Source organism: Scleropages formosus, chromosome 15, assembly GCF_900964775.1.
Source record: "Scleropages formosus chromosome 15, fSclFor1.1, whole genome shotgun sequence".
NCBI classification, from domain to species: Eukaryota; Metazoa; Chordata; class Actinopteri; order Osteoglossiformes; family Osteoglossidae; genus Scleropages; species Scleropages formosus.
The window spans coordinates 285360-311883 of NC_041820.1; the positions used below are offsets into that span (position 1 = coordinate 285360).

Consider the following 26524-nt stretch of genomic DNA (forward strand, 5'->3'; position numbering starts at 1 on the left):
GAGGGGAGCCGCTCTCATACCTTCACACAGAGGTTTCGCCCAAATTTCTTCAGGAAAAACGGTGAGGAACACGAACGAGACGATTGTAACGTGGTGAACCGTGTCAGCCTCTAGCGCTCGGTGGCCCCTCCCTGCCAGCACCATCAGTGTGGTAAAGGGCCGCCTTCGGTAAGGGTGAGAAGCCGGTACAGCCGGGAGCTTTTCGCGTGCGCATAAAAAGTCGCTTTAGGCAAAGTTCAAAGGTCGTCCATCCATCTAGCAACGCTCTCTGGAGCAAATATTTGGCCATAAATGTGTTTGTGTTTACGCCGCTTCCAGGGCACCTGAGAGCGTTTGTGTTTGGAGCAGGTGTGACTCATGGGAAAGAGTCTGGATAGAAAGATAAACACCATTCTTTGAAAATGACTCCCAGATTTTTGGCGCATGAGTCATAAGCAACAGGAGCAGCAGATTGAAATCTGAGTCCCGCAGAAACCGTCACGACGCTCCGGGTCCCAGAGCCATTAGTCAGCTGCAGGGGTTTGCCGCGTTTCCTGGGGAGGAGCCGGTTTCCTTACAGGTAGAGCGAGTCCGAGAGCCGCCCTGCATCAGCTCGCGCACACAGACACACGCGGCCAGAGCTAACCGCTGCTCTCACTTGTGCCTCACCTGTGGCGCCCGATGCTGGATGTCCGGAGTCTTGCCAGGAAACGCTCGCACTGTCACCGCGCGCGCACACACCAAGGAGCACAGCAAAGACGCCGATACACACCTCAGGGTTTCCCACACTTTGATCACACACTCAGCCGAAAAATACCACACCAGGAAGTTCCGTGTAAAAATCTATTCAAGTGGAAATACAACAACACACACACACACACACATTTTCTGAACCGCTCGTCCCATACGGGGTCACGGGGAACCGGAGCCTACCCTATACAAAAATAAATCTGTTGGGCGTGAGTAAAAAATGAAGATATCATTTGATCCAGTAGCTGCCATTAGGAAAGTACCAAAGACCAAGTTCAGAGAACCAGAACACTCCTGCTGGACGTTGAACATGATCCATCCATAGCTCAGAAGGCAGGTAATTTATAAAAAAGTATTTCTGCATTAAGAAAATCTGGAGTTAAAAAGCAAACAGGTCCACGGAAAAGACAGGACAAGGAGTCACATCAACATGAAGGTGCAACGTCCTGCAGTACGCGGCGTGCGAAGGTCCATCTTCTTCACGCGGGAGACTGAAAGGGGGCCTGTTCTGGACATGCCCCGGTGGGACTGCTGGGACAGGGACAAGTTGGACTGGACAGGTAAGCTTTAGCTTTGCTGGAGCAGGGCTTCCTCAGCATGAGCACCAACACGGCTACCAACACGGCTACCAGCACGGCTCCTCCAAGGATCAGCCAAATGTAGAGAGCAGGTCTGCAGTGCTCACAACCCTGGGCAGCATCCTCTGCTCCTGCGGGAGAGGGGAAGAGCCCGAGTTACCTCCTCCAGGCGAATCCGACAGGAAGAGAAGTGGACAGCGGCTCAAGTGGGCTTTGCTTACCTGACAACAGAGTCAGCTCCCTCCGGACCTCCTGGTTGAGGACCTCGTTCCTCAGGATGAAGGTCAGTGTTTTGTTGGCCCTGGGCTCCCGCAACAGTCTGCTGGACACAGCGTAAAGGCCATGGACGTCGTCGAGGATTTCCATCTCCGTTTCGCTGGTGACGTCTCGGCCATCCTCATCCAGCCACTGTAGCCAAGGCTTGGGGTACCCCTGGGAGGTCAGGAGCAGTTGGACCTTCTGGTGGGACACAGTTAGCTGGACGCGGGGCTCTGTGTAGAAAGCTGGAGGAGAGCAGAGGTGTGCAGGACATTACAGCACTTACAAACACAGATATGCATCATAAATGCATACAGTGCTGCTTGAAAGTATATTACCCTGTATGGACGGTCATTACTGAGTATATTACACAGCTGATTCTACTTACCATTTTGGTTTAACTAATGCAACTTGGAGTTCATTTATTTTTGCACTCCACTACTTCCATTTTTCTGCTGCATGCATGATTTACTCCGAAGCAACATATGGAACAGGTGAGTAAATAACCATTCTGTGGTAAAACTAAGGGATACAAGTGCTTCACATACTTTCAAGCAGCACTGTAGGTTAGCAGATGGGTAGGCTGTCGGGAGATCAGGAGAGGAGTAGCTCTGAAAAAGATGGGTTTGAGACCCTTCTGGAATATAGTAGGGATTCAGCAGCTCTGAGGGCCATGGGGAGAGCTCAGTGCATTATACTAGGACCATTTTGGAGCTACTGTGACTGGGACCATCAGTCAATTAATTCACTTTTACTGAGTGAAACAACATAGAGAAGTCAAGAAGTTGATGACAAGTACCTGCAAACTTCACAGGAAATGTTTTTTTCTGGCTCCCCATGAGAGTGCTGACAAAGCAGGTATAGTCACCGCGGTCCTCCGAGGTCACGTAATCCAGCCTGAGAGAAGCATTCCCACGGGGCAGCTGTGAGTGGTACAGCCTGGTACGGTTGGCATAGTGATGGCTCTGCCTTTCCAGCTGATCCTGGCCGAAGTAGAAGCTATGGATGACCTCCAGACCTCGCTGCCAGGTGATGATGATGCTCTTTGAGTCCCAGGACCCACCCAAAGAGAATGTGCAGGGCAGAACCATGGAGTGGCCGAAAACTGCTACCTGGGGCTCTTGGGGAACCGTGATCTCAAATGCTGATGGGAAGAAAGAAAGAAAGAAAGAAAGAAAGAAAGAAAAATGGTGAAATGGCATTAAAACTGGAAGATTTTTTTCCCCCAACGGAGAATGTTTTATGCCCAGGTCATATGGCTGAGTTGGCCTTCACTTTCTTTCTTCAGCAGACAATTTGTGCACAACTTTGAGGTGTGTTTTGAGTCATGATCTTGCTAGAATGGAGGACTGCCCAGCTAGCTGTAATTCTGATGGAATGGCATGCTTCTGAAGTGTGCTGCGATAGCCATGTTGCAAGAGATTGCTTTGGTCTTGGTAAAGATCACTAACTCTGTGTCCAGGAAACCAGTCCCACATCATGACCCTTCCACCACTATGCTGGACAGTGGGAACCACAGGGGCACAGCTCATGGGCTTACCCTCTGTCTTAAAAATGCTTGGCGCCTGGACCCCAATATTTAAATTTTGACACACTGGTCCACAAGACCGACTTCCACTGCTTAGAAGTGTCCATCTTTCGCTGACTTTTTTGATCTACAAAAGTCTTGCTTCCAGTTATCGTGCTCTAACTTTTAATGAGTACCATAAACTAGCATAAAGGAGTCCCAAAAATATTAAAAGTCTCATTAACTTTCTATTTCAATTAAATTATCTGTGTGTTTTTTGAGAATACAGGTGCTTTGATAGGCTTTAAAAATGAGTTGATGGTCAGGAAAGGTAATTAGTAATCATCTACCGCCTTTGGGGGCTTCTGTGTAATACAGCTTTAGAGGACACATCGTGGAATCGCTATAAGTGCAGCACTTCTTCAGCGGACACCTGACACCTGTAGGCAGCTGTTGCTTTGACACAACCTGCCACTTGGAACTTCACACTGTTGGGTTTGTGACACACAAAAGCTAGAAATGCTCTCTCTGTAAACTGAAAGATAGTTTGGTGACACAGTTTGTTACCTTACATTTACACATTCTTATTTCATTTCTGAAGCGTAAGGGACAAAGGTCTTCAAGGTCAACACCTTTTACAGTTCTTATTGTACAGCAGAGTTCAGGAGGAACAAAGACGAAAGACGGTACAGCAACGGGTTCGAGCAGAAGGACTGATCAGGGCAATGTGAAACTGTTACAATGTAATAAATCCCTTAAAAGTGAAAGCAAACAAAAAAGAATGAGCTGGACATTTAAAAACGGTCACTGAGAACTTGGGTCCCAACAACAACACATTTATATAGCGTACAGTGTTTCGTAGGAGGCGAAGAGCTGCGAACCCACCTGAGCTGGTTGTCCCACAGACCAGGGAGATGATGAGTGCGCAAGAGATGAGTGATGAACTGAGGTTCATGTCAGGGTTTCTCAGCGCTCCACCTGCATCGAGAACATTCCCGCGTGACAACGAGTCCCACAGAGAGAGGCACCGGAGTTCAGTCCTCAAACCCTAAAACACCTGACGGCTGACCAGGCTGTACACCGCTCAGGTGTCTAGAACCTACAGTCACCGGCCCAAACGGCACACCTGTACAGCCCCCCACCCACCAGCGCTCACCGCGTGTCCCAGGCTCTGGTCCAGCGGCTCGTCGGACCCGTGTCTGCGCTCCGCGACACGCGCTTTCTGAGCGGTGTCCCCGCGATCCGTCCCTTTTCCTTCGGTTCAGGTCGCCGCACCTCGAGCACGTGGCCAATCATGACGTCACTCACGAACGTGATCCCGGAATGAGAGTGAGTGGAAAGCGAGGACGTGAAGGACGACTTGAAGGACGACTTGCAACCGGAAGGGTGTCGGTTCAATCCCAGCGAACCCTGAGCGAAGTGCTTACCCTGCAGCATACAGTAAAAATACCCTGGTGGTGTGGTGTGGCTGGTGCGACACACACACACACACACACAGCCGATCGGGCTCCTGTTCGCGGCTCTGAAAGTTACAATCGATTCAATGTACGCGAAACAATTTGTTTATAATATCAATCAGGACGTTGCAGTTAATATGCGACTAAAAAGAATGATTGAAAAGTAGGAAAAACACGTCGGTCGGTGCGGAGAATCGATGAAAGAAGAGGATAAAAGCCTTAAACTGGCGGATGAAAACGCGAGGAAGGAAGGTCACAACACAAGGTGTGAAAGAAAGAAGGGACTGAGCGATAGCCGCCTGGCGGTACTACAGTAAAAGTAGAGTATATTCCGAGGTGGAGACACAGCACAGGTGTGAACACAGTAAATTATGAAGGTACCTTGTTGTTCTTACCGCGTTACTACTGGGCTGTAGTGTAGGAAAAATTCTCACTGATGTTGTAACCAGTGGACACACGAATGGATACACAATGAATCCGCTGCTTTGCTACATACAACATTGTCTTGGGGAAAACAAGACACATTATGATTTACCGCCTTCAGGTGCGGTGTCGCGGCTCTGGGTTCGAATACAGCTCGGAGCCTGTGGACTTGAACTTGGGCTGTGCCCCCCGGGCTGTGCCCCCCTCCAGTCCCCCCAACACTCCGAAGATTATAGTAAATCACTTCCATTGCCCCCTAAAGCTTAGCCTAAAGCGATTGGTGCAATTTAAAATGTTTCTACTTTGTTTCTATCACTTCACAGACCACAACCTAAAAGGACCGTTGAAGGCCAGTTTTCCAGCCAGCTCACTGCCTCGTAACAAAGTGATACAAGAAAAGTACAGAATGCAGTTTGTTGGTCCACTGCTGTCTGAAGTGTAACAGATTGATGGAATATTATGGTACTATTATGGGATGATTGCAGAAAATGACAGCACATCTTAAGTGTCCACTCACTGTGTTATTACAAGTGCAGATGGAAATGAGACATGCAGTAATACCTTGTTCCAGGCAACCTGTACCGCTGTAACATGGCACTCCTGAACCCGAGCCTTTGTTTGGGACACAGCTCTGGCGGTCACCTAAAGTCACATGTCCCTGTAACAGGTCTGAAGTGAATTGTACCCTTGTGACTCAGAATGCTGTATCTTGTTGGGAGGAGGTTACAGACATTTTTGGAAAGCAGTAATAGTTTAATACTCAAATGCAACGTGGGAAAGTGCCATAAAACATAGCGATATAAGAACACCACAGAAAATTAGAGATATTTATTCATACATTTTTAAGCGGACTGTACTGTTTAGTTCATGTTTCAGCATTTTTACATTCCAAGTCCCATTTGGATACGTAGAGTGACATTTCCAGGCACAAAAAGCTGCTCCAGTTTCTCTAGTACGGACCGAACGCGGCACCTGTGACAGGAAGTGGGCGCCAGTCAACTAGAGTGGAACGAGAAAACACACACACACACACACACACACACACACACACACACACACACACACACTCCCAGCTGCATGCATGCTGACCAAGCAAATGGTTAAAGCATATTTTGGAAATTCCTGCTTTGGAGATTAATTTATCGGCACATTTCCTTGCACAGCAATATTGTTGTGCTGCGAGGACTATTCCATAGCTGTGCTCAATTGCTCAAAGGACATCGTTCCATGTATCAGGGTTAAAGTGCTTTTTTCATTGACATCTCATTTCATTGTGTAGTGTGAGTAAACACACTTTCAATAAAAAAAGTGAAATATTTGTTTTCACCAGAGTAAGCCAAGAAATAAAATACCAACTCAGCAATTATAAGATGATGAGAATTATATTCTTTTAGGCAGAAGTACATTTAATTAATGTGTAAACTATGATTTAAAAATATATACAGCAGCTTAAGAAAAATGTAAATAGTACTTCTTCCCACAGTCCAAATAATAGTGCATAAACAGCTTCTAGCTGTAATAATTCAGTAATTTAAGGTATCAGTGTAATTAGCCAAACTCACTGAACTCTGGATGACACCACAGTTTAACAGTTTTCTCTAAATCCAAAAGAACAACTTTGCTTATGTATCCATGAGCTTGCTGCTTGCATTTCAGTAGAAAACAGTTCTATACAAATGAGAAAAAAAAAAAAAATACTCCAACGTAAAGGTATAATGTTAATGAAGACCAACACCATTGTTTTGCATAAGAGACATGTGTAAAGCCAAGGTGCCCCAAAACGCACTGTCCCTTTGAAGACTATTACTGTAGCATCTACAATTTCCTCCTCCTCCCTTTCTCTGCCTTCCATCCACATGCCCGTGGTGAGTTTCCGACCAGTCGGGGTCCTTGAGCGCTTGACTCACAGAACCGGTGGTGTCACCTTGATGGTGTCTGCTGCTGCTGCATCACCTGCATTGGAGATTGAGAGTAGGGAACATGGCAAAAGGGATGTGAAACCTAAACGCTAGCCAACAAGTCAACTGGAAATCCATAACATGATTTTTTTTTTTTTTTTTTAAATTAAAATGATACATACTTGTTGAACCAAGGTCCTCTTTGACTAGTGGTTCATGATCAACCAGCTGCTCTTTCCCCACCTCCTTGCTGAGCCCAGGTTCTGTGAGGGAGACGTGTTCCACCGAGCTCTCTGGCTTATATGAGCTGCTGGGTAAATGTGACATGGGCTTCCTGGACACTGGAGGTGGCATCTTCAGTGACCTCAGCTGACCCTCAGTCACCAGACTCTTCCTGAGATTTGACTGGACATCAACACTTGAGGGCATCTCCATAACCTTCTTTGAGAAGATGAAACTGGCAGTAGAGGCTGGGGATTTGTGCAGGTCTCCCCCTTCTGGAGAGTGTGGAGAAGATGAGGAGACAGATGTACGCACATTGAGCCGCGCTCTTGGCCCATCCCTAGAGGACATGGCAGCTGTCTTCATGCGAATGGCCTCCTGTAGTCGCATGGAGGGGGTAGCTGTTGCAGTGGGTGTCGTGGGGGACTGCGTGGCTGTCACGATGGGCGTAGAGACGGACAGCTTGGCTGTCGCATTTGACACGTTGCACTGAGTGGCTGTTGCTGTGGGTGCAGCGGTGGACTGGCCAGTTGTCATGATGGATGTTGTGGAGACTTCTGTGGTTTTCATGGATGATGGGAACAGTGTAATGGGTGGCACAGGTTTGGAAGCAGGAAGTGGAGCAGCTGTGGTGGGAGGGACCGGTGTCATGGAGGGTGTGCTATGTTCCATGGTAGGTGGAGGCAGAGTGACCGTGGATGGGACAGATATTTTAGAAAAGGCAGGTGGTGTTGCTGCTGAAGCAAACTTTACAGTAGGCTTTGCCGCAGGAGGACTGGCCACTACTGTCGGTGGGGATACTGTGGGCACGCGAGTTTCTGATGTGGTGGGTGGGGTGGGTTTAGCTGCAGAAGGACCAGTGGGAACAGTGTATAAGGTAGGTGTTTTGGTGGGTGTAGATGTGGCTGCAATAACTGCAGAAAGTGTAGTTGTCTCAGTATGTGGTGTAGACACATTGAGCTGCACTGCTGAGGGCGGACTGCGTGTCATAGTTGGGGGTGACGGTGCTTCCGTAAGAGGCATGGGGATAGGCTTCTGAGGTCCTTCCTCATGGTCAGTAGATTTGGAACCCCCAGCAGGATGGACGGAACGCAGGCGAATCGTATGGAGGAGGGAGGGTGTCACCATGGGGAGACTGGCATCCTCCTTTGGCATGGGTGTGCTCTTGCTGCGCAACAATGGCTTCTGCTCCATGCATTGTGTTGCTGCTGCACTTGGCTGCTGTTTTGAGCCAGCAGGAGATTTGTTTTGCACCAGCAAAGGGGGTGCTGGAGGGACATTTAAGGGTGGTGCAGGTGGGATTGTAACAGGTGGTGGAAGTGGACCTTGTTGCAAGGGAGATGGGATTCCCTCGGAATGAACGACTAAGGGTGGAGCAGGTGGGATTGTAAGAGAGGGTGGAGGCGGGCCTTGTTGCGGGGGAGATGAGAATCCCTTGGGATGAACGTTTAAGGGTGGTGCAGGTGGCATTGTAACAGGAGGTGGAGGTGGAGCTTGCTGTGGGGGAGGTGGGATTCCCTCAGGGAACACATTTAAGGGTGGTGCTGGAGGAAATGTAACAGGGGGTGGAGGTGGAGCTTGCTGTGGGGGAACTGGGATTCCCTCAGGGAGCACATTCAAGGGAGGAGCAAGTAGGAGGGAAACTGGGGGTGGAGGTGGGGCTTGCTGTGGAGGAGGTGGAATATCCTCTGCAGGAGGTGGAAATGTCCAAGGACTAGTCTTGGTTTTGCTGGGGACACCCAGGGCAGTGGGAACCAGAAGAGACGTGCTCATCTTAACTGCTCCATCTAGAGGAGGAGTGGCCAACGGAGGTGTCAGAAAGTCTAACTCATCTTGCCCCTCAAAGACACGGCCTGGCAGCTGTTCCATAGGTGGAGGAGATGGCAGGGAGGACACTGAGGAGGTGGATGTCTGTTCACTTGAAGGAGGTGGAGGGTGGTGGGTAGGGGGAGGGAAGGGAGGAGCATGTGTGAGTGGTGCTGTAGGGGGCCTGTCTTCAAATGCTGGCAACATCACATTCATCCGCTGGGCCAGCGGGCTTCCAGCTACCTTGTCTCGATTGCCTTTCTGTGCCATTGGTTCCTTCTTCTGTACTTCTGGACTTGCCTTTTCTTTCTTCTGAGTTGCCAGAAAGAACATCCTTTTCCTTGGAGTTCCTGGGCTACCCTGAGCCTCCTTCCTTACCTCTGGACTATCCTTCTTTGCGACCAGTCCCAGCTCCATCTTTTGCACCACTGGACTTGCCTCTTCTTTCTTCAGCACAGTGGGGTCCTCCAGCTTCTTTGCGACCTGAATGTGACCAGCACCCTCTGTTGCACTTTGTGCCAATATGGCTGTCCGTTTACTCTCCGCTCCTGACAGAGGTCCTTTTGTTCCATTTCCAACAACTTCCCGCCTCCGAGTAGACCAAGAATCCTGCTTCTTCTTCAGGCCCACTAACCTGCTGGTGCTCAGACCGCACAGCAAACTTAAGGTGCGTCTGTTGTGGACCCACGTCTCTGGAGGTGGGGACAGAGGTGCAGCCACCTTTGGGGGCTCTGGGATGTCAAAGAGCTCCCTGAGCACAATAGCTGCTGATGGTGAAGTGACCTTTTTATTGGGTATCGTTACTGTATTTGACAAGCCTGCAAATTGGAATTGGACACTGTTGGCTGGAGCCTCTTTGTGGATGGGCTCTGATGTGGCTGATGGTAGCAAGCTTTGGAACGCCTCAGTAGTCTTTGACTTGTCACCTTTGATAGGTGTACCGCCCCGATTAGAGTAGCCGCTGGAGGGGGACAGGGTCCTCTCCAGCATGCCTGCCCGATTCACTGGTTTCTGAGAGTGGTGCCTGAACTTGTCCTGATGCAGAGAGTTGGTTCTGCGTGGAGGTGGAGGTGGCCTTTTTGTCTTTGTTACAGACATGCTTCGCACAAAGCAGTCCTTCTCCAGCCCTTCAGTCTCCTTGCTCACCTTGGCCCCAACCTTATCTTTAGCCATCAGACTCATCGAGGTGCCATTGACTGAAGTGGTGCCACTGACTTGGTCTGTGGTTTGTCCTCCATATCCTTCTGTCCCACCCACTTTTCCCAGCCCTTTCCTGCTGGCACGGGGTGTACTTCCGCTACCCTGGGAAGAGATGGTGGATGAGTCTGAGACAATGGTGTCTGAGGACTGCGAATGGCTCCAGTTGGAGCCACGAGAAGACAGTTCGTAGCGATTGTAGTTGCTATAGCGGTCGGAGGCACGGGAGGGAGCCGGACTTGCGGTGACCAGGCTGCTCTTGCTGAGTGTGCGCATGCTGCTGCGGCTCCTGCTGCGGGTGATCTCCACCACATCTACATCAGCCGGCAGCACCGCATTGGGGATGATCTTGGACAGGTAAGACGCCTGTGGTGAGATGGAAACAACAGGGCTAGGGGGTGTCTGGAGGCAGCAGCCGTCTGTGGTCACACCTGGGGCTGCCAGCGAACGGTACTTCAGCAGGGGTGAGGGGTATGGGCCATGTCTGTACATAGATTCAATGCGCTGCCTCAGCTGCTGTTCTGCACTGGATGAATGAAGGGCTTCGAAAGCCTGTAGATGAACATTTGACTCTTGCTGACCAGAGACCGGATCCTCTCCATCAGTGGCAGGAATGACCATGCTTCCGCCATTGGGGAGCTGTCCATCAACGGTATCAGGCAGCCATGTAGCCCGATCCAGACCTTTCGGAGGGAACAAGACAGCAAGTTGAGAACTAAACCACAAAACACAGAAGCAAAGTCTCATACAAAGATTGCATGAGATCCTGTTGTTCACGTCAACATGGAGATGCCCTGCAGCTGTGAGAAGTGCAGCCCAGAAACTGTACCCAGTTCGTTCTGCACATGCTGGGGGATCCCCATGACCGTGGTCCTCCGGTCCTTTCTCCGAGGCCGTTCCACTCGTCCGTGCTTCCCCTGATTGAGAGGCCTGAAGGTTGACCCTAGTGACACAGCCACCGGAAACAGAGTGTAGAACAATCTTAGGTCTTCTGTATCGTCGTCATCTTGACATCCATTGGCATACACTCTACAGCTTGCTCATTATGGGCCACGCTAAAAATACAAATGAGGCAGGGGGGTATATACCCCTCAGGGAATTTTTCTGTGTCGTCTTGGTTATGGCCTACCTTGTCGGGTAAACGCTGACTGTGTGGACGTGATGGACCGTGCAGAGACCATGGACATGGTGTCAGCAGTGATACTGCTGGAGTCCAATGAACTGCTCATGTCCCCAAAACTGGCCTCCTCCTCTGGCCCTCGGAGGGTCACGGCTGACTGTGGGGGGTGGGTACAATGCAGACACAGTACATGACTGACCACAGGTTTTTTTTTCTCCTCCTCGTTGTTTAGCCTCTCATCGGCTGCCAGCTGTCTCGTCTAAGTCTCTTTTACCCAAATAAGCAAAATGGTGACTCTTCTGGATCTCTGTGCTGTATGTGGAACATTGTTCAGTGCTCTGTGTCACTGGTGAGAAGAGCACTGTATAAAAGTGAACTGACCTAACATTTTGCATTGTTTCCATGGCAACTTACAACGTGACGTTTGTACACAAAGCTACTTACACCAATTCACCCATTTATGCAGCTGGATAATTTTTACTGGTAACCACTATGCCCCCTGTTTTACCATGGTGTTATATGACAGGTGCAGTGACAGGAGTACAACATTCCTGAGGTCCTCTGTGACAACAGGGTTACACCCTTCTGAAGGTGGACAGTATGCTCAGCAGGAAGAGTTCCCTGGGCGAAAGGTCACTTACACTGATGCTTTGGTCATCCTGGTAATCTACTCCATTTTCCTTTTCTGAAAATGGAAAGACAGGTGTTGATGGTAAATTAGTATTGGACCGAGATGGGGGGGGGGGGGGGGGGATGTGTGGGTTGAGCATGAGCAGGCAGCACAGACCTTCCTGCTGCAGGATCTTCAGACCCTCCTGAGCCTCGCTGTGCAGATCCACCAGGTACTGCGGCCGGTTACCCTCCACGAACACGTTCTCCTGGAAGAGCTGCACGGCCGTGAACCGTCCTGCCAGAGCGTCGTCCTCCACCTGTCTGGGGACTGCAGGAAACAAGAGAGACCCAGGTGGCCTGGGTTCAGTGATGGTAAACGCGCACACACACACACACACACACGAAATGAAGTCTAGAGACAGACTGTGGCTGGGCAGAGTGCCGCACTCAGGAGTGAAACTGTAAAACACAGACAAAAACCCTCTTGGACAACAGATACACAGCTGTCACATCTGAGAGTGGATTTTGGCACATATGTTGTCCTTCAGCACACACGCAGACACACACTCTCTAGTACAGCGTCCACATAGATCTGATCAGGCAGGTGAACACCATGCACCACAGAGCAGTGACACACCCAGCTTCACTATGGACGATTCCTCCCAGGTGACACCTCACAGCAAACAGTAGAGGGTGTGGTGGGAATTCATAGCATGCTGGAGCTCAGGTAAACACGCAGGTAGAGGAACACATGGTCAGGGTGGAACTCGCAGACCCCTTCGTCAGCGGGGGGAGACACTGGTGTCACGATAACCGCGAAGGACGACTGCCCAACGTATGGAACTCAAACCGAAGGCATCGCTGCAGAATCAGTTCTCCCAACTTTGCAGTCCGAGTTTCCTTTAGCCAAGTAACCAGCAGCAACGTGACTTGGATAAAGTTCGGCAACAGAAGAGTGTTCCTCCGGAACTGATGTCCCCCATCCAGCTCCTCCTTTGCAGACCAAGCCACCTCAATCCCAGTGACCCACAGATCTGACCCCATGACCTCTCACCGGAGGCGGGAGAGTTCTGGAAACCTTCAGAGTTCTGACCAGGTGTCCGACATTTCCACGGTGAACCTCAGCATCTCAGATCTGCGGTCGTACCAACAAGTCCTTCCGCACAACTCTGACTTGCGGTTCGACTTCACTCCCATTTGTGCCCTGCGCGAACCAATAAACCCACAAGAGAAATGCATTGTGGGAATCCTCCGTCTTCATTCTTGCACCCTTCTGGTCTAGGAAGGTGCAGTGCAGCGGAGTCCGGACGAGCCGTTTTGGGGGGGCTGTCACGTGCGCGCGGCCTCCCTGCAGGACGTTTGGGAGCAGCACGCACTCCACAGGACTTTGCACCGAGACCTTTCCTGTCTCTGCTCCAGCGAGCGGGAGGAGCGAATGAGCTCTGCGTAGCTGCAGACGGAGCAGGATGGAGGCCAGAGGAATGCGGAGAGTCTGGACCTGAGACAACATGCCTGAAAGCGCAACGTTTGGAGCTGAACAAAACAACAACGAGGAGCAGCGAGCGAGAAGACGGAACCCAGGAGGATGAAGATGATCTCGCTTCTCACACAGTCCCGAGTCCAGCTTCCTACAGAATCTACTGCACAACATTATTTATTCCTCGTAGAACCTGATCCAGATGATATCATTGCACTTTTCATCCCTTACCACATCTGGGACGAAGGTTGTACATTAGGCTGGTTTCCCTGCTCGACATTTTACTATGTTGTACCATTTGAAAGTTCCCTCCTGTGACGCCTGCAGCACCTTTACTCACATCTCTTCCCTGGGAATGAAGCCACGGCTCAGTTTTTACTGTGCACTTTCAGACAGGTTTCCTTACAGTACAATGGAGAAAAAGGGAAAAAGTGGCAGCAGCTACCAAACGCCTCCTGGCCGGTGTGAAGGTGCGGCTGAGCACAGCTCCGGCAGGTAACCAGCGGAGGATGTTGGCGCCAGTAGCAGCCCTGTCCCACCAGGGGGAGGCCTTGGGCCGCTGCTCATACCCAGAACCAGCTGCAGCTCACAAGCCGCGAACAAGCGATAAAGAGCAGTCGGACAGCGGTGGCAGGGAACACCCAGGAAGCTGCGAGCACCTGGAGGAACATCCCCACGCCACGGGAGGGGGCGGAGCCAGCGGGGGACATGGAGCTCACATGGGTACAGTGGAGGCAAGGAGAGGCGACCTGCCTTACGCCAATAAACTCGGCTGCTCTCTTCACACAGCGGATGGACTCGAGTTCTCCAAAGTGCCCTGAAATGCAGAACGAAGGCGTCCGTCTGCGACCGCGCGGTGGGACCGAGGTCACCTTTCCGAGCGCAGCGCTCGCTGCTGGACCGCGACGCGAACGAGCTGCTCTTTCTCCGTCTCCTCCTTCCGGATGAAACGATCCGAGAGCAACCAGGCCTGAGGATGGAGATTCAAAGCATTCCTCAAATACCCATCATGCAGCCAGCGATGCGCCGTTTGTTTTATGACACAAGTCAAACAAGTCAGCTTTGCCGTCACGGGACCTTGTGGGACTGCGCGTGGTGTCGGTTTCCAGGAAGGCGCACCGGGCTGAGGAGAACTGGCTCGGATGGTCACTGGTCTCCTGGCGAACAGGAGCAGGCAAAGTGAGCTTCTTCTGCTTTGCATAGTGATCCGCTCTCCCTACGCGGCCACACGCATCTCCGTGGTGACAGAGTTGCGCAACAAAGCCTTGAGCAGCCGGGATGCGACCACATGGAGTCGCGAGTCCCCAAAACCCGCATGTGTCTGGGCAAACGTGGTGTCAGACTATGGGGTGGAGTGGGGTGGGGGGGGGGTCAGCACAGATTCAGACACGAGCGATGCTGCAAAACAAACAGCAGGCTGGACACCGATTACAGACAAGGCGCGCGCGCGCACGCACGCACTCATTCCATGCCAAATTGTGTTCCAAGGTACAGTACAGGTCATGCTGTGAGACTAGAAACTGTGACAAACTCAGGCAAAGTAACTCTAAGGAGAAGGTAGGGCAGAACAAAGAGAACCTGAAAGCTCTCTTGTGTGTGTTGAGTCCAGCTTCTCATTGTGCATTAGTGGCCACACCATCAAACCTGTTCCTCCACTTTGCAACAGCACTCAAAGTTGGTGAACAACTCTACCAATACAGAGACAGACACACACAGACACACACACACACACAGTCAGTCAGCCCGCCCAGGTGACAAAGATACAAAGTGACACCAAAAGGGCCTAAGTCACCTTCGGATGTTGGAACACACAGGACGTACGGACTGTTGTACTGAACAACCACTGATTGAAGAATTATGACGAGCAGAATCCAAAGAGCCTCCAGTCCCACCCCGACCTGCCCTCCTGCTTGGTTGACCCTGCAGAGGCTTGACGCTCATGCAGGTGTCTTGATAATGAAAGAGTGGAGGTCTGTAGGAGATCAGCAGAAGGTGAGCAGACCCCTCTACGTTCCTCAGTCCTCCTGTGTGTTGCCCACTTTCTCACTCCAGCCTCGAGGTGATGAGTGACATGTGGAGAAGGACGAACGACCTCCTCCGTCAACCTGCAGCCCCACCACCCCCCCTCCACCAGAGTTTGCTCACAGCTGTCAATAATGTCATCAAGGAGGCAGGAAGCATGTAGGTTCAGGACATGGACTGGTGCTGAGAAGGTGTCAGGTTCTCATTTGCAAGTAACTCCAGTCTCAGTCCCAGCTCTTCCCGTTGAGCATCCAATGAGAGAGATGGGTGTGGAGAGCAACGGCCCCCAGGTCGCTCTTATAAAAGCGTGTCTTAGCTGATGGACCGAGTGTGTTTGTTAACGCCTCGCAACGGAAAATGTGCGGTAATGATAGTCGCCGTCGTCACGACGACGGGTTCAAACCTGCAGTCTTCAGGCACAAGTGATGGAAATTACCTAATGTTGCACAAAGCAGAGCCGCAGGTACAGTCATCAACAGGGAACAACCGCTGTGGGGGGGGGGGGGGGGGGGGGGGGTGTTCTGGTTCTCTCTCTCTCTCTCTCTCACTCACGTTGCTATGTGAGAAAGACACAAAAACCAAGGAATGTGAACAATTTCTGGCAGAAAGTAAAGGACGGTGCAGGAGACACCTGGACAGAGGAGAAAGGGAGGGAGAATGACCTTTAGCCACACACACACACAAAGCTCGTACCGCACCCTGTACCGAGGCACCCCAGAGCCGTCGCCTAGCGAGCCTCAGCCGAGACAAACACAGGATGTGAACCAACATGTTCCAGCAGCTCTGACTCATGCGAGGCGATTACAGGAAGTGGGGAGCGATTGGCACAGAGGCTGCAGGCCTTAGGGAGGGATCAAAGAGGCTTTCGACATGTCAGTCGTGCATGAGCGCACGCGCACACACACACACAGCTCCTTGGACCACTCCTACACTGGACGTTACTCTTGGAACCAACAACCCCCTCCAGGTCTTACAAGCAACTGAGAAGAGCCCTCACTCGTGGTCTCTGTGCATCATTGAGGTTCCACACTGCAACCTTACCCAGAATTCCTTGTTCTGCATTCCTGTCATAGCTCCACCGTGCCGTCACTGTCCATCAGTAGAGGCCCAGCGATCCCTTGGCATGTTATCACTTTCACTCTGGGACTCAAACACCAAGCTGCTGGTGTACAACGGGGGATGGGAGAGGCACACCCCGGAGAGTGGCTCGAGACCCGGAGAACTCCTGCTACGTTGACTGTCATCATCCTCATTCGTCCCAGAGCTAACGGCCAGCGTTGCGCAAAAGCTCGGCACGAGGAATCGCAGCAAACCTCTGAGGACCTTGAAGAACTTTCTCACGTTCTCTCATCAGCTTCTTGGAGACGAAGCTGAGTGTTGGCTTTTGTCCAGAGCCCACAATGCTGGCGTCTTCTCTCTGCGTGCGTGCGTGCATCTGCATTCCACAACATGAGCTCAGCAGCCCACCAACTGTTCTACCACAGCTCTTCTGGATGCTGAACTCCATGAAAGTTACGTGAGTCCACATGTCCACTTTATTCTCCACACCTCTAGACTCCATTTCCCAGGGTTCCACAGGAGACTGGGACCTCGATGCGCCCGCAACCCCCAACCGAAGAACGTCGTATGGAAACGTGCGTCATGTTGTCCAGCAGCGGGGACGACTGGCCCAGGGACGACCTTTGGTTGACCGGCCATTTGCAGACGTCCAACCGGGTGCTGAAGCCACCCGTCTGGCACCGATCCCTCAGAGCAGCGTCCTCAGGAAGCGTCAGGAGCAGCAACATGTCTGTACGTGGTGCTCAACTCAGGTTTGCACAGGTCCCAGTCACGTGACCCCATGCAGGTCTCTCGTAACCCCCCACCCCCCCGGAGGAAGTGCAGCGGCAAGGAGCAAATCCTGACTATTGAATTGCTACCGATGCTGCTGCGCAAGGGCGTGGCCTACAGTGACGTCGAACCGGACCGAGCCGTTCCCTCGTTTCCTCCCCTCTCAAAGTGCGGAAACGGTGCGGCCGGCCCGGCTTCCTCCGGGCTCCGACCCAAACAAACGATCACACTTCCGGCAGCCGTCCGCTGCCAGCCTGCGCACAGGAAGCGCACGCAAGGTCACCAGGCATTTTCTACACCGTTCTGCAGCAGCGAGGGCCTCAGTCGGCTCCCTAACCGACGGGCTCAACGTGGCCCACATGCGGAAAGGTCGCGGGTCGGGAGCGTGGGGACCACAACCGCAGAGCCCACATTATGTGAGAAGAGGACCTCGGGACACCGCAGGCAACAATGGCTCATAAAACAAGGATCACGTTCTGTTTACACAAAGTACAGAGCAGGTCTCTTTCTTCTGCGGGCCGAGATGATGTTCTGAGGGATTCGACCCTGTAAGATGGAAACAAGCTTCAGGGTTAAGAACAAACGGTGCGAACAGGGTTTGTAGCAAAGCTCTCCTGGAGCGGAAAGGAGCCGTGTCCACAACCCTGGACGGACACTCCGTGGAGCACAATGGACTTCCTGTTCTCCACCCAGATGCAGGGAGTCAATGAGATAAGGAAACACCTCCACTTATGACCTACAATTTCTGTGGTCCAGTAAGGGGAGGGGGGGGAGGGAAGAAAAAAAAAAAAAAAAAAAATCACTTCCCACCCTTCCTCACCAAGCTGGAAGTTTCCCATGTTTGTGGAAAAAGAGAACAATTGGCGATCAGGGAGGCTAAGAACCTGGAGAGGAAGCCATGATTTCTGCGTATCGGTGTTAGAAAAGCTGCCTGCTGGAGGTGCTAGCAAGGCAGCAAGAGGTCAGAGGTCAAAGGGCAAGGCTGTAGGCCTGTGGGGGAGCAAGTGACGGAATCCACAAACCCAGGATCCGCTGCAGGCCACCGGAGCTCTGGGTGCCGATTCTGGACGACGAGGGTGTGACGGATCTCCAGCTTCCAGCAATCCAGTCACGGCGGGTTTGCGGAGGGGGGCGTTCCTAATCCATGAGGACGAGGCTCGCAAAGGAGCGCTTTCCGATGGCACGTGGAAGAGCAATTGAGACCGTGGTGGAAACGTGTCCAAACCTGACCTGCCGGCCAGAGAGGAGACAAGGACGCTCCGCCAGCAGGGACTGCCGAGAAAGCGAAGTGCGTTGAAGACGAAGACGGCAGCTGAGATGGCGGAGAAGCTGCAGTACGAGCTCTTTCCCAGCTGCCTACCTGCACCGTTCGGGGCCACGCCCTCATCAGCGCTGCCTACCTGTCCTGTCCTGTCATGCCAGACTGTCTAATCCCCTGGCAGACGGCCTCGTTCCTGCAGCGCCCTTGTGCGCAAACCGCCTCTCGGGGACATTTCCAAGTAAACACCGTGCTCTGCTTCCAGGACCCGGAGCCTCGGAGACGGGCTGGATGTGGAGGGAGAGAGCTCGGCGCGTGGTCCCTCAGTGCTGGATCCTACAACCACCGACCTTGACGGCCGGAACACCTTATCGCCTCCGACAGTTTGCTTTGCGACACACTTTCTCACGAACCTCTAGAGCAGAGAGGGAACCCGTGACTGACGGGTGTGGGACTGAGCCCAGACCAAGACCAGAGCAGCGGGTGTGCTTCAGCACGATATGGACATCCAGAGGAGCATGAATGGTGGGCCCGAGCTAGAAGACCTCAAGCTACAGAGATCTTGGTGAACTTCAACAGCTCAGGGAGCTGAACTCAACACTCGAAAGCCAGATGGATTTCTCAGAGCAGGCACCACGAGGGGATGCTTATGTAATATTTGACAAGCATTAATGGTCATGATCAAACATATTTACTGTGCAGATATGAACCTCGCTGGGTGTGTCACGGCGCCATGGCGACAGGAAGGTGGGCTTTGTTTCCCCCAGAGATATGACTCTTCTTATCTCTGGTGTGTGGAGGCAAAGGAATCTTCTCCACCCACTGTGGGACAACAGCACTGGAAATACAGAGGCTGCAGGTCTGCTGAGGACGGAACCCAAAGCACACAGGAACCGTTTAAACCCACACACACACACACACACACACACACACACACACACACCCTCTGTGGTGCACGAGCCACTCAGTAAGACTAATGGCCAAGGCCACAGCTGTCTGTCTCAACCTTTAAACTCCCACCAAAGTGTTACAATTATGCTCTGGAGATGTATCTCTACTATGGTTCCAGGGTGGACTCACACTCCACCAGCCACGTCCAGGCTCTCTCTCTCTCACACACACACACACACACACACACACACACACACATTTATCACTGCAGCAAAATCTCAAAGTTCACCGGCACAGAAGGATCTCTGCGATGCTGGTTAGGACACAATCCTCCATACTTCTTCACTCTTACTTCCTGTAACACCCAGTCACTCCCCGACTTCCGAAAGGTCGTCCAAAGCTGCTGCAGTTGGACTGGTCACCATTAACACCGTTTGGCTGCTCAATTCCCAAACCAAGTCAACTACCAAGCAACTCCTACCTTTAGTGGGATCACGACCTTGCTGGAGTCCATCGCCTCCTCGCCCGCCGCGGGTCTGCCCGTTGCTGCTGCCCTTCTTCTTCCTCTTCCTCTTCCTCCTGCCCTTGAGCCAACTGAAGGCCCGACTGAGGGAGCCGCCCCGCTGCTTCTTGCTCCGGCTGCTCTGCTTCACCTGGGCCACCACCTGTGCCACGTCCCTCGGGACCAGGTCGCCTCCCGTGCTTCGGATCGACATCCCGCCGTGTCGTTTCTGGGGGTCTGTGAGGGAAGAGAGAGAGTTGAAGTTCTTCGCAACGGAGAATGGAGTTCCAGCCCCTTAACATCTCCTTTCCACACAGCAGTGCTGTGGGACGAGCTCCTCCATTGCAGAGTCTCCTCTGGGATTCCATTCTCAGCGATACCTGCAAGAACTGGGAAAGTCTGTCATTCCTGCACAAACCGTAAGAGCCTGAGGAGCGGCACACTTTCATACGCACTCGCTCACGCTCTCTCACACACACACACACACACACACACACACACACACACAGCCCTGTTCCACGACACCTACTTTACTCATCCCCCATTCCTGCTCTTGGAAGACACATCCATTCTCACTCCCAAGCCAATCCAACAGGCGGGAGGGGAACCGACGCGCTGCCGCGGCCCTCAACAAACACGCTTCTCGCCGCACACGTTCCTGCGCAGGTAGAGCACCGCAGGCTGAAACCTGATCCTGCCCATCTCAGCGTCTCAGAGTCCCGCCCTCCGGCAGCGCAGCCATTGGCCTCCGCTAGTCCGGACGGGAGCCGCTCGCCCGGGAGGGGGTGGTTCTCGCTCACGATGTGGGTCGGTGTGCAGACCTCCCAAGCCCGGCGTCCATCCTACTCCAAGGTGTACCTGAAAGGAGTCACCCGGGACACATAACTCCCAGAACGCACGGACGGCGCCGCGCAGAGAAGGAGGAACCCGAGCGAGGCCGGCGGCTCCGTGTGGGCGGATCTCACATCCGGCTCGCGTCCAAACTTCGCTTTCATACATGGCAAAGTACAGGGTGACCGTGTGAGCGGAGCCACCAATGACCGCGCGGTGCAGGAAGAGCAAAGATGAGCGGCGCCTCTCGGGAGTTTGGGGCAGGGAGGAAATGACATCAGAGAGAGAAGAGCCAATGAGAATAAAGGGATCGCTAGCCGATCGATCCAACACCCAGATCCAAACAAGGGAAGGGTGGAGCAGGACCTTGTCATACACTACTGTTTCCAAACATCGTCATGGGAACCGGGGAAAGAGTGACTAAAGAGGGACTTTCTCCAAGTTTAAAACAGAATTTGCCTGTGGAATCAGGCAGACGAACATGCAGCGAAATGCGCACGGGGCTGGCTGTGTTGTGGGGGGGAAGTCTGGGCCACACACCGTAAACAGCGGGGAGGTATTGTACAGTCGACGCGGTCCTACCTCACACCAGTAATCATTAACTGGGTCGTCATGGAGACCGCCTGCGCTCCAGCAAACCTCTGAGTGTGCAGATGGCTATCGGTCATTCAGAGCGATCTGCTCACACAGGGTCGCACACCACGAGAACGAGCAGAAGGAGGGGAGCTTTCTGGGAGGCCGATCTCGCCGTCTCCTGCCGCTGCGTCCACTGGGGTTGGGCTGGGCAATGAGGTACCTCGTCCTCATCAGCATTACGAGAGCCTTTCGATTACTCTTTAAAAACAATTGACGTCTCCATGACAACCATCACCCCACCCTATGTACACTGGAGCCAATGAAAGACACCTGTGGAGGTCAAGAGGAGGGTCTCCCAAAGCACACGCCCCTTCCCCAAACAGCAGGACTCTTGTGGCCACGCCCCACCTCCCCAGCACCCATACTAACATCTCCACAGCTTAGCGGAATCCCCACTTTTACCTCACATGGGGCGGCGTTGGCTCATTGGCGCCAGTCAAAGCCAAACCCAAATCCCCAGAGACGTGCGTCAGCGCTAATGGGGACCCACAACCCGTGTGAGACACGTTACTATGAAGACATGACCCACGACCTTGACTTAGCTTCAGCTACTTTGTCTTCTAACCGAGTGCCTGATGTTCACACCGAGAACCTTCCGGAACAGCGCTTCCTCACAGCTCCTCCGCACTCCGCACCTTTCACCGTAGCAACCCGACCGGCAACTTTGAGCCCAAGACCCAGGAGCATGGGGGCGGGGCCTCGCACCAGACCAACTTTAAATATTTCAATCTTTAGGTGAACAGCAGCAGCTTATAAATTGTGCTTCGCTCTGAATGTCGGGCCCATGAAGTCTTACGAAGTTTGTTATCCATCAATCGAGTGAATTTCCCACACTGGGCTCAGTAAAGAGAAAAACTGAAGTGGCAGAGAAACGACCAAAGCCACGTTTGCGCGTTTAATTCCAGAGCGGCCTGAACGAGACGCCAAAGACACACGGGACTCGAGCCAACGTGCCCTGTCCGACCGAACTGGACCTCAAGGACTTCTCCTGGCTGGAGCCGAGTCTCTTCCTCCACCTCTGTGCGTGTGGAGACGTGAAAGATGGTTCGGGTTCAGCCGCATCCCAGACCGGTGCTCTGACACACAGCGGTTCTCATAGCTGGGGAGTCACTCCGCATCCGAACATCCCCCCCGACCCCGGATCCCAGTGTGAACAAGACACACGTGGACGTTGTGATCATCACAGACACCACTGGAGTCTTGAGCCCAGAGAGAAGGGCCTCACACCTTGGCCCCTGGGGCCACTGGACACCACTCCCACGATGCATTCTTCTCGCAAGTTATACACAACAAAGTATACAAAGTACATCAACAGCAGACTAAGAGCTTTAGGCACACACAGGATTATGGACACACAGTTTGTGTGTGTCACACCACCATGTTGCTGGTTCTTGTCCCTCCAGTAGCTCCTATAGAAGTGAGATTCAAACAGCAAATACATAGAGAATCATAGCAGATGGTGTTGGATTCAGTTATGGAGCTGTCAGGAGATCAGTGGCTCTCAAAAAGTTGGGTTCAAGACCCTTCTTCAATGTGTTAGGGATTCAGCAGTTCCGAGGGCCACAGAGCTAATTCAACCACATTGGGATCAGAACTGAGCACCAGCAATTTTGGATGAGTGAGACCACCAATAGCCCAGAGGTGGAGGAGCGCAGTGCTCTTGCTGGGCTGTAGGAAGCAATCAGATCCTGCTGGTATTGGGGTCCAGATCCTTTGGCCGTAACCAGTGTAGTACTTAATCTGAGCAGCTTCCGGAAGCCCATGAGAGAGAGAGAGACTTTCTGTGGTTTCAGCAGCACTTGCTCCTGAAGCAGGAAGTCCTGTGGTTCACTTGAGCTCAAGAGCCACTTTACATGTACGGTTGTGTTCATATTCATTCATTCATTCATTCAGCTGACACTTTTCCACAGCTCATCCCCCAGGACCACAGTCACATGTGACCCTGGTGACCACGCTGGTTTCAGACCCCTTTCTCTGTCTGGGGTCGCGTTCCCACACGTGTGGAAGATACAAACTCAGAGCTGCTGTTCACCTGGAAGAGAAACACTGCCTGCCAGCCGGGACCTGGTCATGAACCAGCGAGGTCCGATATAGGGACGGTCGCACGCTAGGAACGCGCGCACACAGCGGTGCTCACGAACGCCTGTCCCTTGCATTTACTGCAGTATTAATGATGTAACTAATAAACTCTGGGACAGAAACTGCCATCGGTCTCGCCTGTGACAGGAGGCACCGCCAAGGTCAAACATACAGAGCGACGTCCACACCTTGACAAACGATGGACCTGTGCGTGCGTGCGTGCTCACGCTCCTCCACCGGCACGTAGCAGTTACACCACATGCTCCAGTCCGTCAGAGCTCTGCTCTTAAAGCTCTCAGCTTCTCCACCATCTGTCTCCCACAGTCGTGTTCGAACACGTCGCTCAACGTTGAACAACGTTTGAATGGAGCTGCGAGGAACCAGCTTGTCCACACGCTACACACACCAGGACGAGGAGAGGAAACGTCACACACGTGTGTGAGCGCTCAGTTTTGCTCGGTCAGTGGGTCAGGGGACAAACTGCGGCCGTTCAATCAACGACGCGGGCGACCGCGCGACCGGCGGTTCCCTCTGAAGACAGAAGGGCCGAGTGCAGAATTCCTCAATCGTCAGAAGGGTGGGGGTGGAGGGCGGGCGGAGCGGCATTCCTCAAGAAGTCCACAGTTCTATGTACGTTCATTCCTCGAGCACAGTCTCTACTCAACAGCAATGCTGTGATTCACAAACGATGACTGACCGCCTCCTGCAGCGTGGCATCTCCACGGGAAGCTCATCTCTGCTGGGGTCGAAGTGTAACACCGCCGCAGGCGTCCTGGATTGTGGTCCAATTGACCGTTCACTGAACCTTCACCAAAGAAGCTGAGAGTGTGGTGTTTTCCATGTCGTGAAGGTATGGAATGCAGGGTTATTAACTCTCACCATTGGTCCTGTTGGCCCCTATGACCGAATCCTGTGATGATGCCAGTTTACAACAAACACACACACACACACACACACAGAGTCTGAAACTGCTTGTCCCATGTGGGGTCGCGGCAAACTGGAGCCTAACCCGGCAACACAGGGCGTAAGGCTGGAGGGGACACACCCAGGATGGGACACCAGTCCATTGCAAAGCACCCCAAGTAGGACCTGAACCCCAGACCCACCGGAGAGCAGGACCTGGCCAAACCCGCTGCGCCACCGCACCCCCTATAATAAATAATGTAAATAAAGTTTACAATTAAAAAAAAAAAAAAAAAAAAAACTAATGAGTCCCTGGAGCCCATGGAACAGCAGCATCGTAAAGGAGGACCAAGGCGAACCTTTTGCTCTGGGGCCGGAGCTCCAACTGGTGACCCGGGAACCGCTCACTGTGGCTGGAGGGAGACGTGAATGAAACGAATGAAGAACCACGCATCGTTCCGGGCATTTCTGGGTGCATTTGGGTGCCAGGGCTGGGCCCGTGTCTCCGTTGCCATAGAAACTGAAGGACCGGAAGGGGACGCCGCGAGGACAAGGCTGACCACAGTGATTAGGAGGTAGCGGAGTGAGGCAAGGGCTGCGGCCCCAAGAAGGCTTGTACCTGGGCGCTGATCTCTCTCTCTCTCTCTCTCTCACACACACACACACGCAGGGCTCAGCCACAAAATCCAGCACGAACACAGCAGCATGACCACAGGTCAGTGTGCTTCAGCAAGTGAGAGCGCTCAATCCCAGCATGCTCAGCAGGCAGCCCATGGGGCGAGAAAGAGGAACCGTTGTTCCTTTAACGTGTTCGCAGGCCTCTCTCTGGAGCCTCCCTGGACATTTCAACCTATGGATGCCCGTGGCACCGCGGTCAACGGTCACGATCTGTAGGGCCGTCCATGAGGAGCGCAGGCGGACGGTTCGAGGCTCCATTGCTCGGACCAGTTACACAGTGACGTTGGTCGATAAATATATTAATATACTGAGGAGAGCTGCCCCCCGCCGCCCAAACATTACTTCCAGACTCTGACGTCACCAAGGCCCCCCACAGCTGCGCAGAGAGACCAAAGCGCTGCGCGCCGTTCGTGTCTACATTTCTGCAGTAACACACTGTAACTGCGTAACTGCGTGTGCGCGCGCGTTTACGCACTAATACTGGGGGATGCCCACTCGTGTTAGTCCCACGATCAGGGACACATTTGCCCCCAGACCCTCACCCTGACACCACACGGGGGTGTTCTTCAGGTACCCGTCGCACCCGGGACTGCTGGGGACGGGTCACGCGCTCCCTACCTGCGCCTTCAGCCAGGTGTGTCCCGCGCGCGCTGTCCGGCGGAGACGGAAAGAAAGTGACTCGGCGACCGCGGCGACAAACTCGTCCCTCGGCCCGACGTTTTCCCAAATGCTCCTGAAGTCCCAGATTCGTCGCTTTAGTTTCTTTAACTGGGAAAAAAAAGTGGTTCTGAAGCTGCGGCAGAAACGAATGAGGTGAAACGAAGCGCGTTACCTTTCCTTTGTACCAGGTGTGCGCGTCGCGTCGAGTCGAGTCGCTTCGCCTCTCGGCTCAGTTTCCCGCAGCGCGGAGCTCGTGCACGTGGATCTAGTAGATCTAGGCTCGCTCGCGCGGGTCGGCGGCGCGCGCCAGGTGCGTCGCGAGCCCCAGGCGGGTCATTTCCGCGAAAGAAAAAGGAGACCTCTGGTGGTGCCGAACCTCGTCAGCGCTCATCAAACACCTTCAGAGCTTGAATCCCGGGAAACCTTGTCTGCTCTCACCCCCCGAAAGTTCTCCAAAGTTCTCTGACTCTGAGCTCCCGCCCCGCCGCGCGCGCCGGATCTCCTGCTGCAGCTCCGCAAATTCCCTCCGGCCGGACAGGTGAGCGCTGCGCGCACCCGCGCACCTCACGCGCTCCTGCTGCGACCTGGAGGAGAGACACGTGTTTGCAGCCCGGAGCCTCCCGAGCTGTGCGCGCAGCGACCCCCCTTCGCCCCCCCACGGCGCTGCTGACTGATGATGATGATGTTGATGATCCATTGATTACGAGCCACTGATTGATTGATCACTCGTTGGTTGTGGTGATTCGATCAGACTGTATGTGATGATGAAACCCCGCGATGGGAGGGCCGCTCATCACTCTGTACTGTAGTTACCTTTGTCCACAAACAGTGTGGTAACTATTAGAAATAATTCCGCTTCATTGTTAATTAAAACTAAAAGTAATTAATAATACAAATAGTAATAACAATACAGTAATAAATGTATTTAATTCAATTGTGTTATAAGAAGG

General features: G+C 52.8%; 2 protein-coding genes across 4 annotated transcripts; both read right to left on the reverse strand.

Moving 5' to 3' along the window:
• Positions 1–808: 808 nt before the first annotated feature.
• Positions 809–4358, reverse strand: LOC108931267 (CD276 antigen-like). The gene is made up of 5 exons (XM_018746937.1): positions 4229–4358; positions 3958–4050; positions 2365–2709; positions 1529–1810; positions 809–1438 (listed from the first exon to the last, which is right to left on the reverse strand). Exons 2-5 carry the CDS (start codon positions 4025–4027, stop codon positions 1209–1211), a joined length of 927 nt encoding a protein of 308 aa, XP_018602453.1. The 5' UTR covers positions 4028–4050; positions 4229–4358; the 3' UTR covers positions 809–1208.
• A 1407-nt stretch (positions 4359–5765) lies between these two features.
• On the reverse strand, positions 5766–26020 carry LOC108931296 (proline-rich protein 36-like). Of its 3 annotated transcripts, none has more exons than XM_018746972.2 (8): positions 25747–26020; positions 19767–20024; positions 11983–12135; positions 11837–11880; positions 11205–11352; positions 10905–11018; positions 7033–10758; positions 5766–6905 (listed from the first exon to the last, which is right to left on the reverse strand). In XM_018746972.2, exons 2-8 carry the CDS (start codon positions 19999–20001, stop codon positions 6856–6858), a joined length of 4470 nt encoding a protein of 1489 aa, XP_018602488.2. In that variant the 5' UTR covers positions 20002–20024; positions 25747–26020; the 3' UTR covers positions 5766–6855. The 3 variants fall into 3 exon arrangements, with proteins under 3 accessions (XP_018602488.2, XP_018602489.2, XP_018602487.2); XM_018746973.2 differs by lacking the exon at positions 25747–26020 and adding an exon at positions 25533–25644; XM_018746971.2 differs by lacking the exon at positions 25747–26020 and adding an exon at positions 20317–20852.
• Between the last annotated feature and the right edge of the window lie 504 nt (positions 26021–26524).

Excerpts from the sequence above, each read along its gene's own strand:
- LOC108931296 (XM_018746972.2), bottom strand. The coding sequence starts at position 20,001 with ATGTCGATCCGAAGCACGGGAGGCGACCTGGTCCCGAGGGACGTGGCA. Across the intron at positions 11,881-11,982 it reads GAAGATCCTGCAGCAGGAAG|AAAAGGAAAATGGAGTAGAT; the intron begins GTCTGTGCTGCC and ends TTCCATTTTCAG. Across the intron at positions 11,019-11,204 it reads GTCAGCGTTTACCCGACAAG|GGTCAACCTTCAGGCCTCTC; the intron begins GTAGGCCATAAC and ends CTGTGTCACTAG.
- LOC108931267 (XM_018746937.1), bottom strand. The coding sequence starts at position 4,027 with ATGAACCTCAGTTCATCACTCATCTCTTGCGCACTCATCATCTCCCTG. Across the intron at positions 1,811-2,364 it reads ATTTCCTGTGAAGTTTGCAG|CTTTCTACACAGAGCCCCGC; the intron begins GTACTTGTCATC and ends GCTCTCCTCCAG. Across the intron at positions 1,439-1,528 it reads GGAGCTGACTCTGTTGTCAG|GAGCAGAGGATGCTGCCCAG; the intron begins GTAAGCAAAGCC and ends CCTCTCCCGCAG.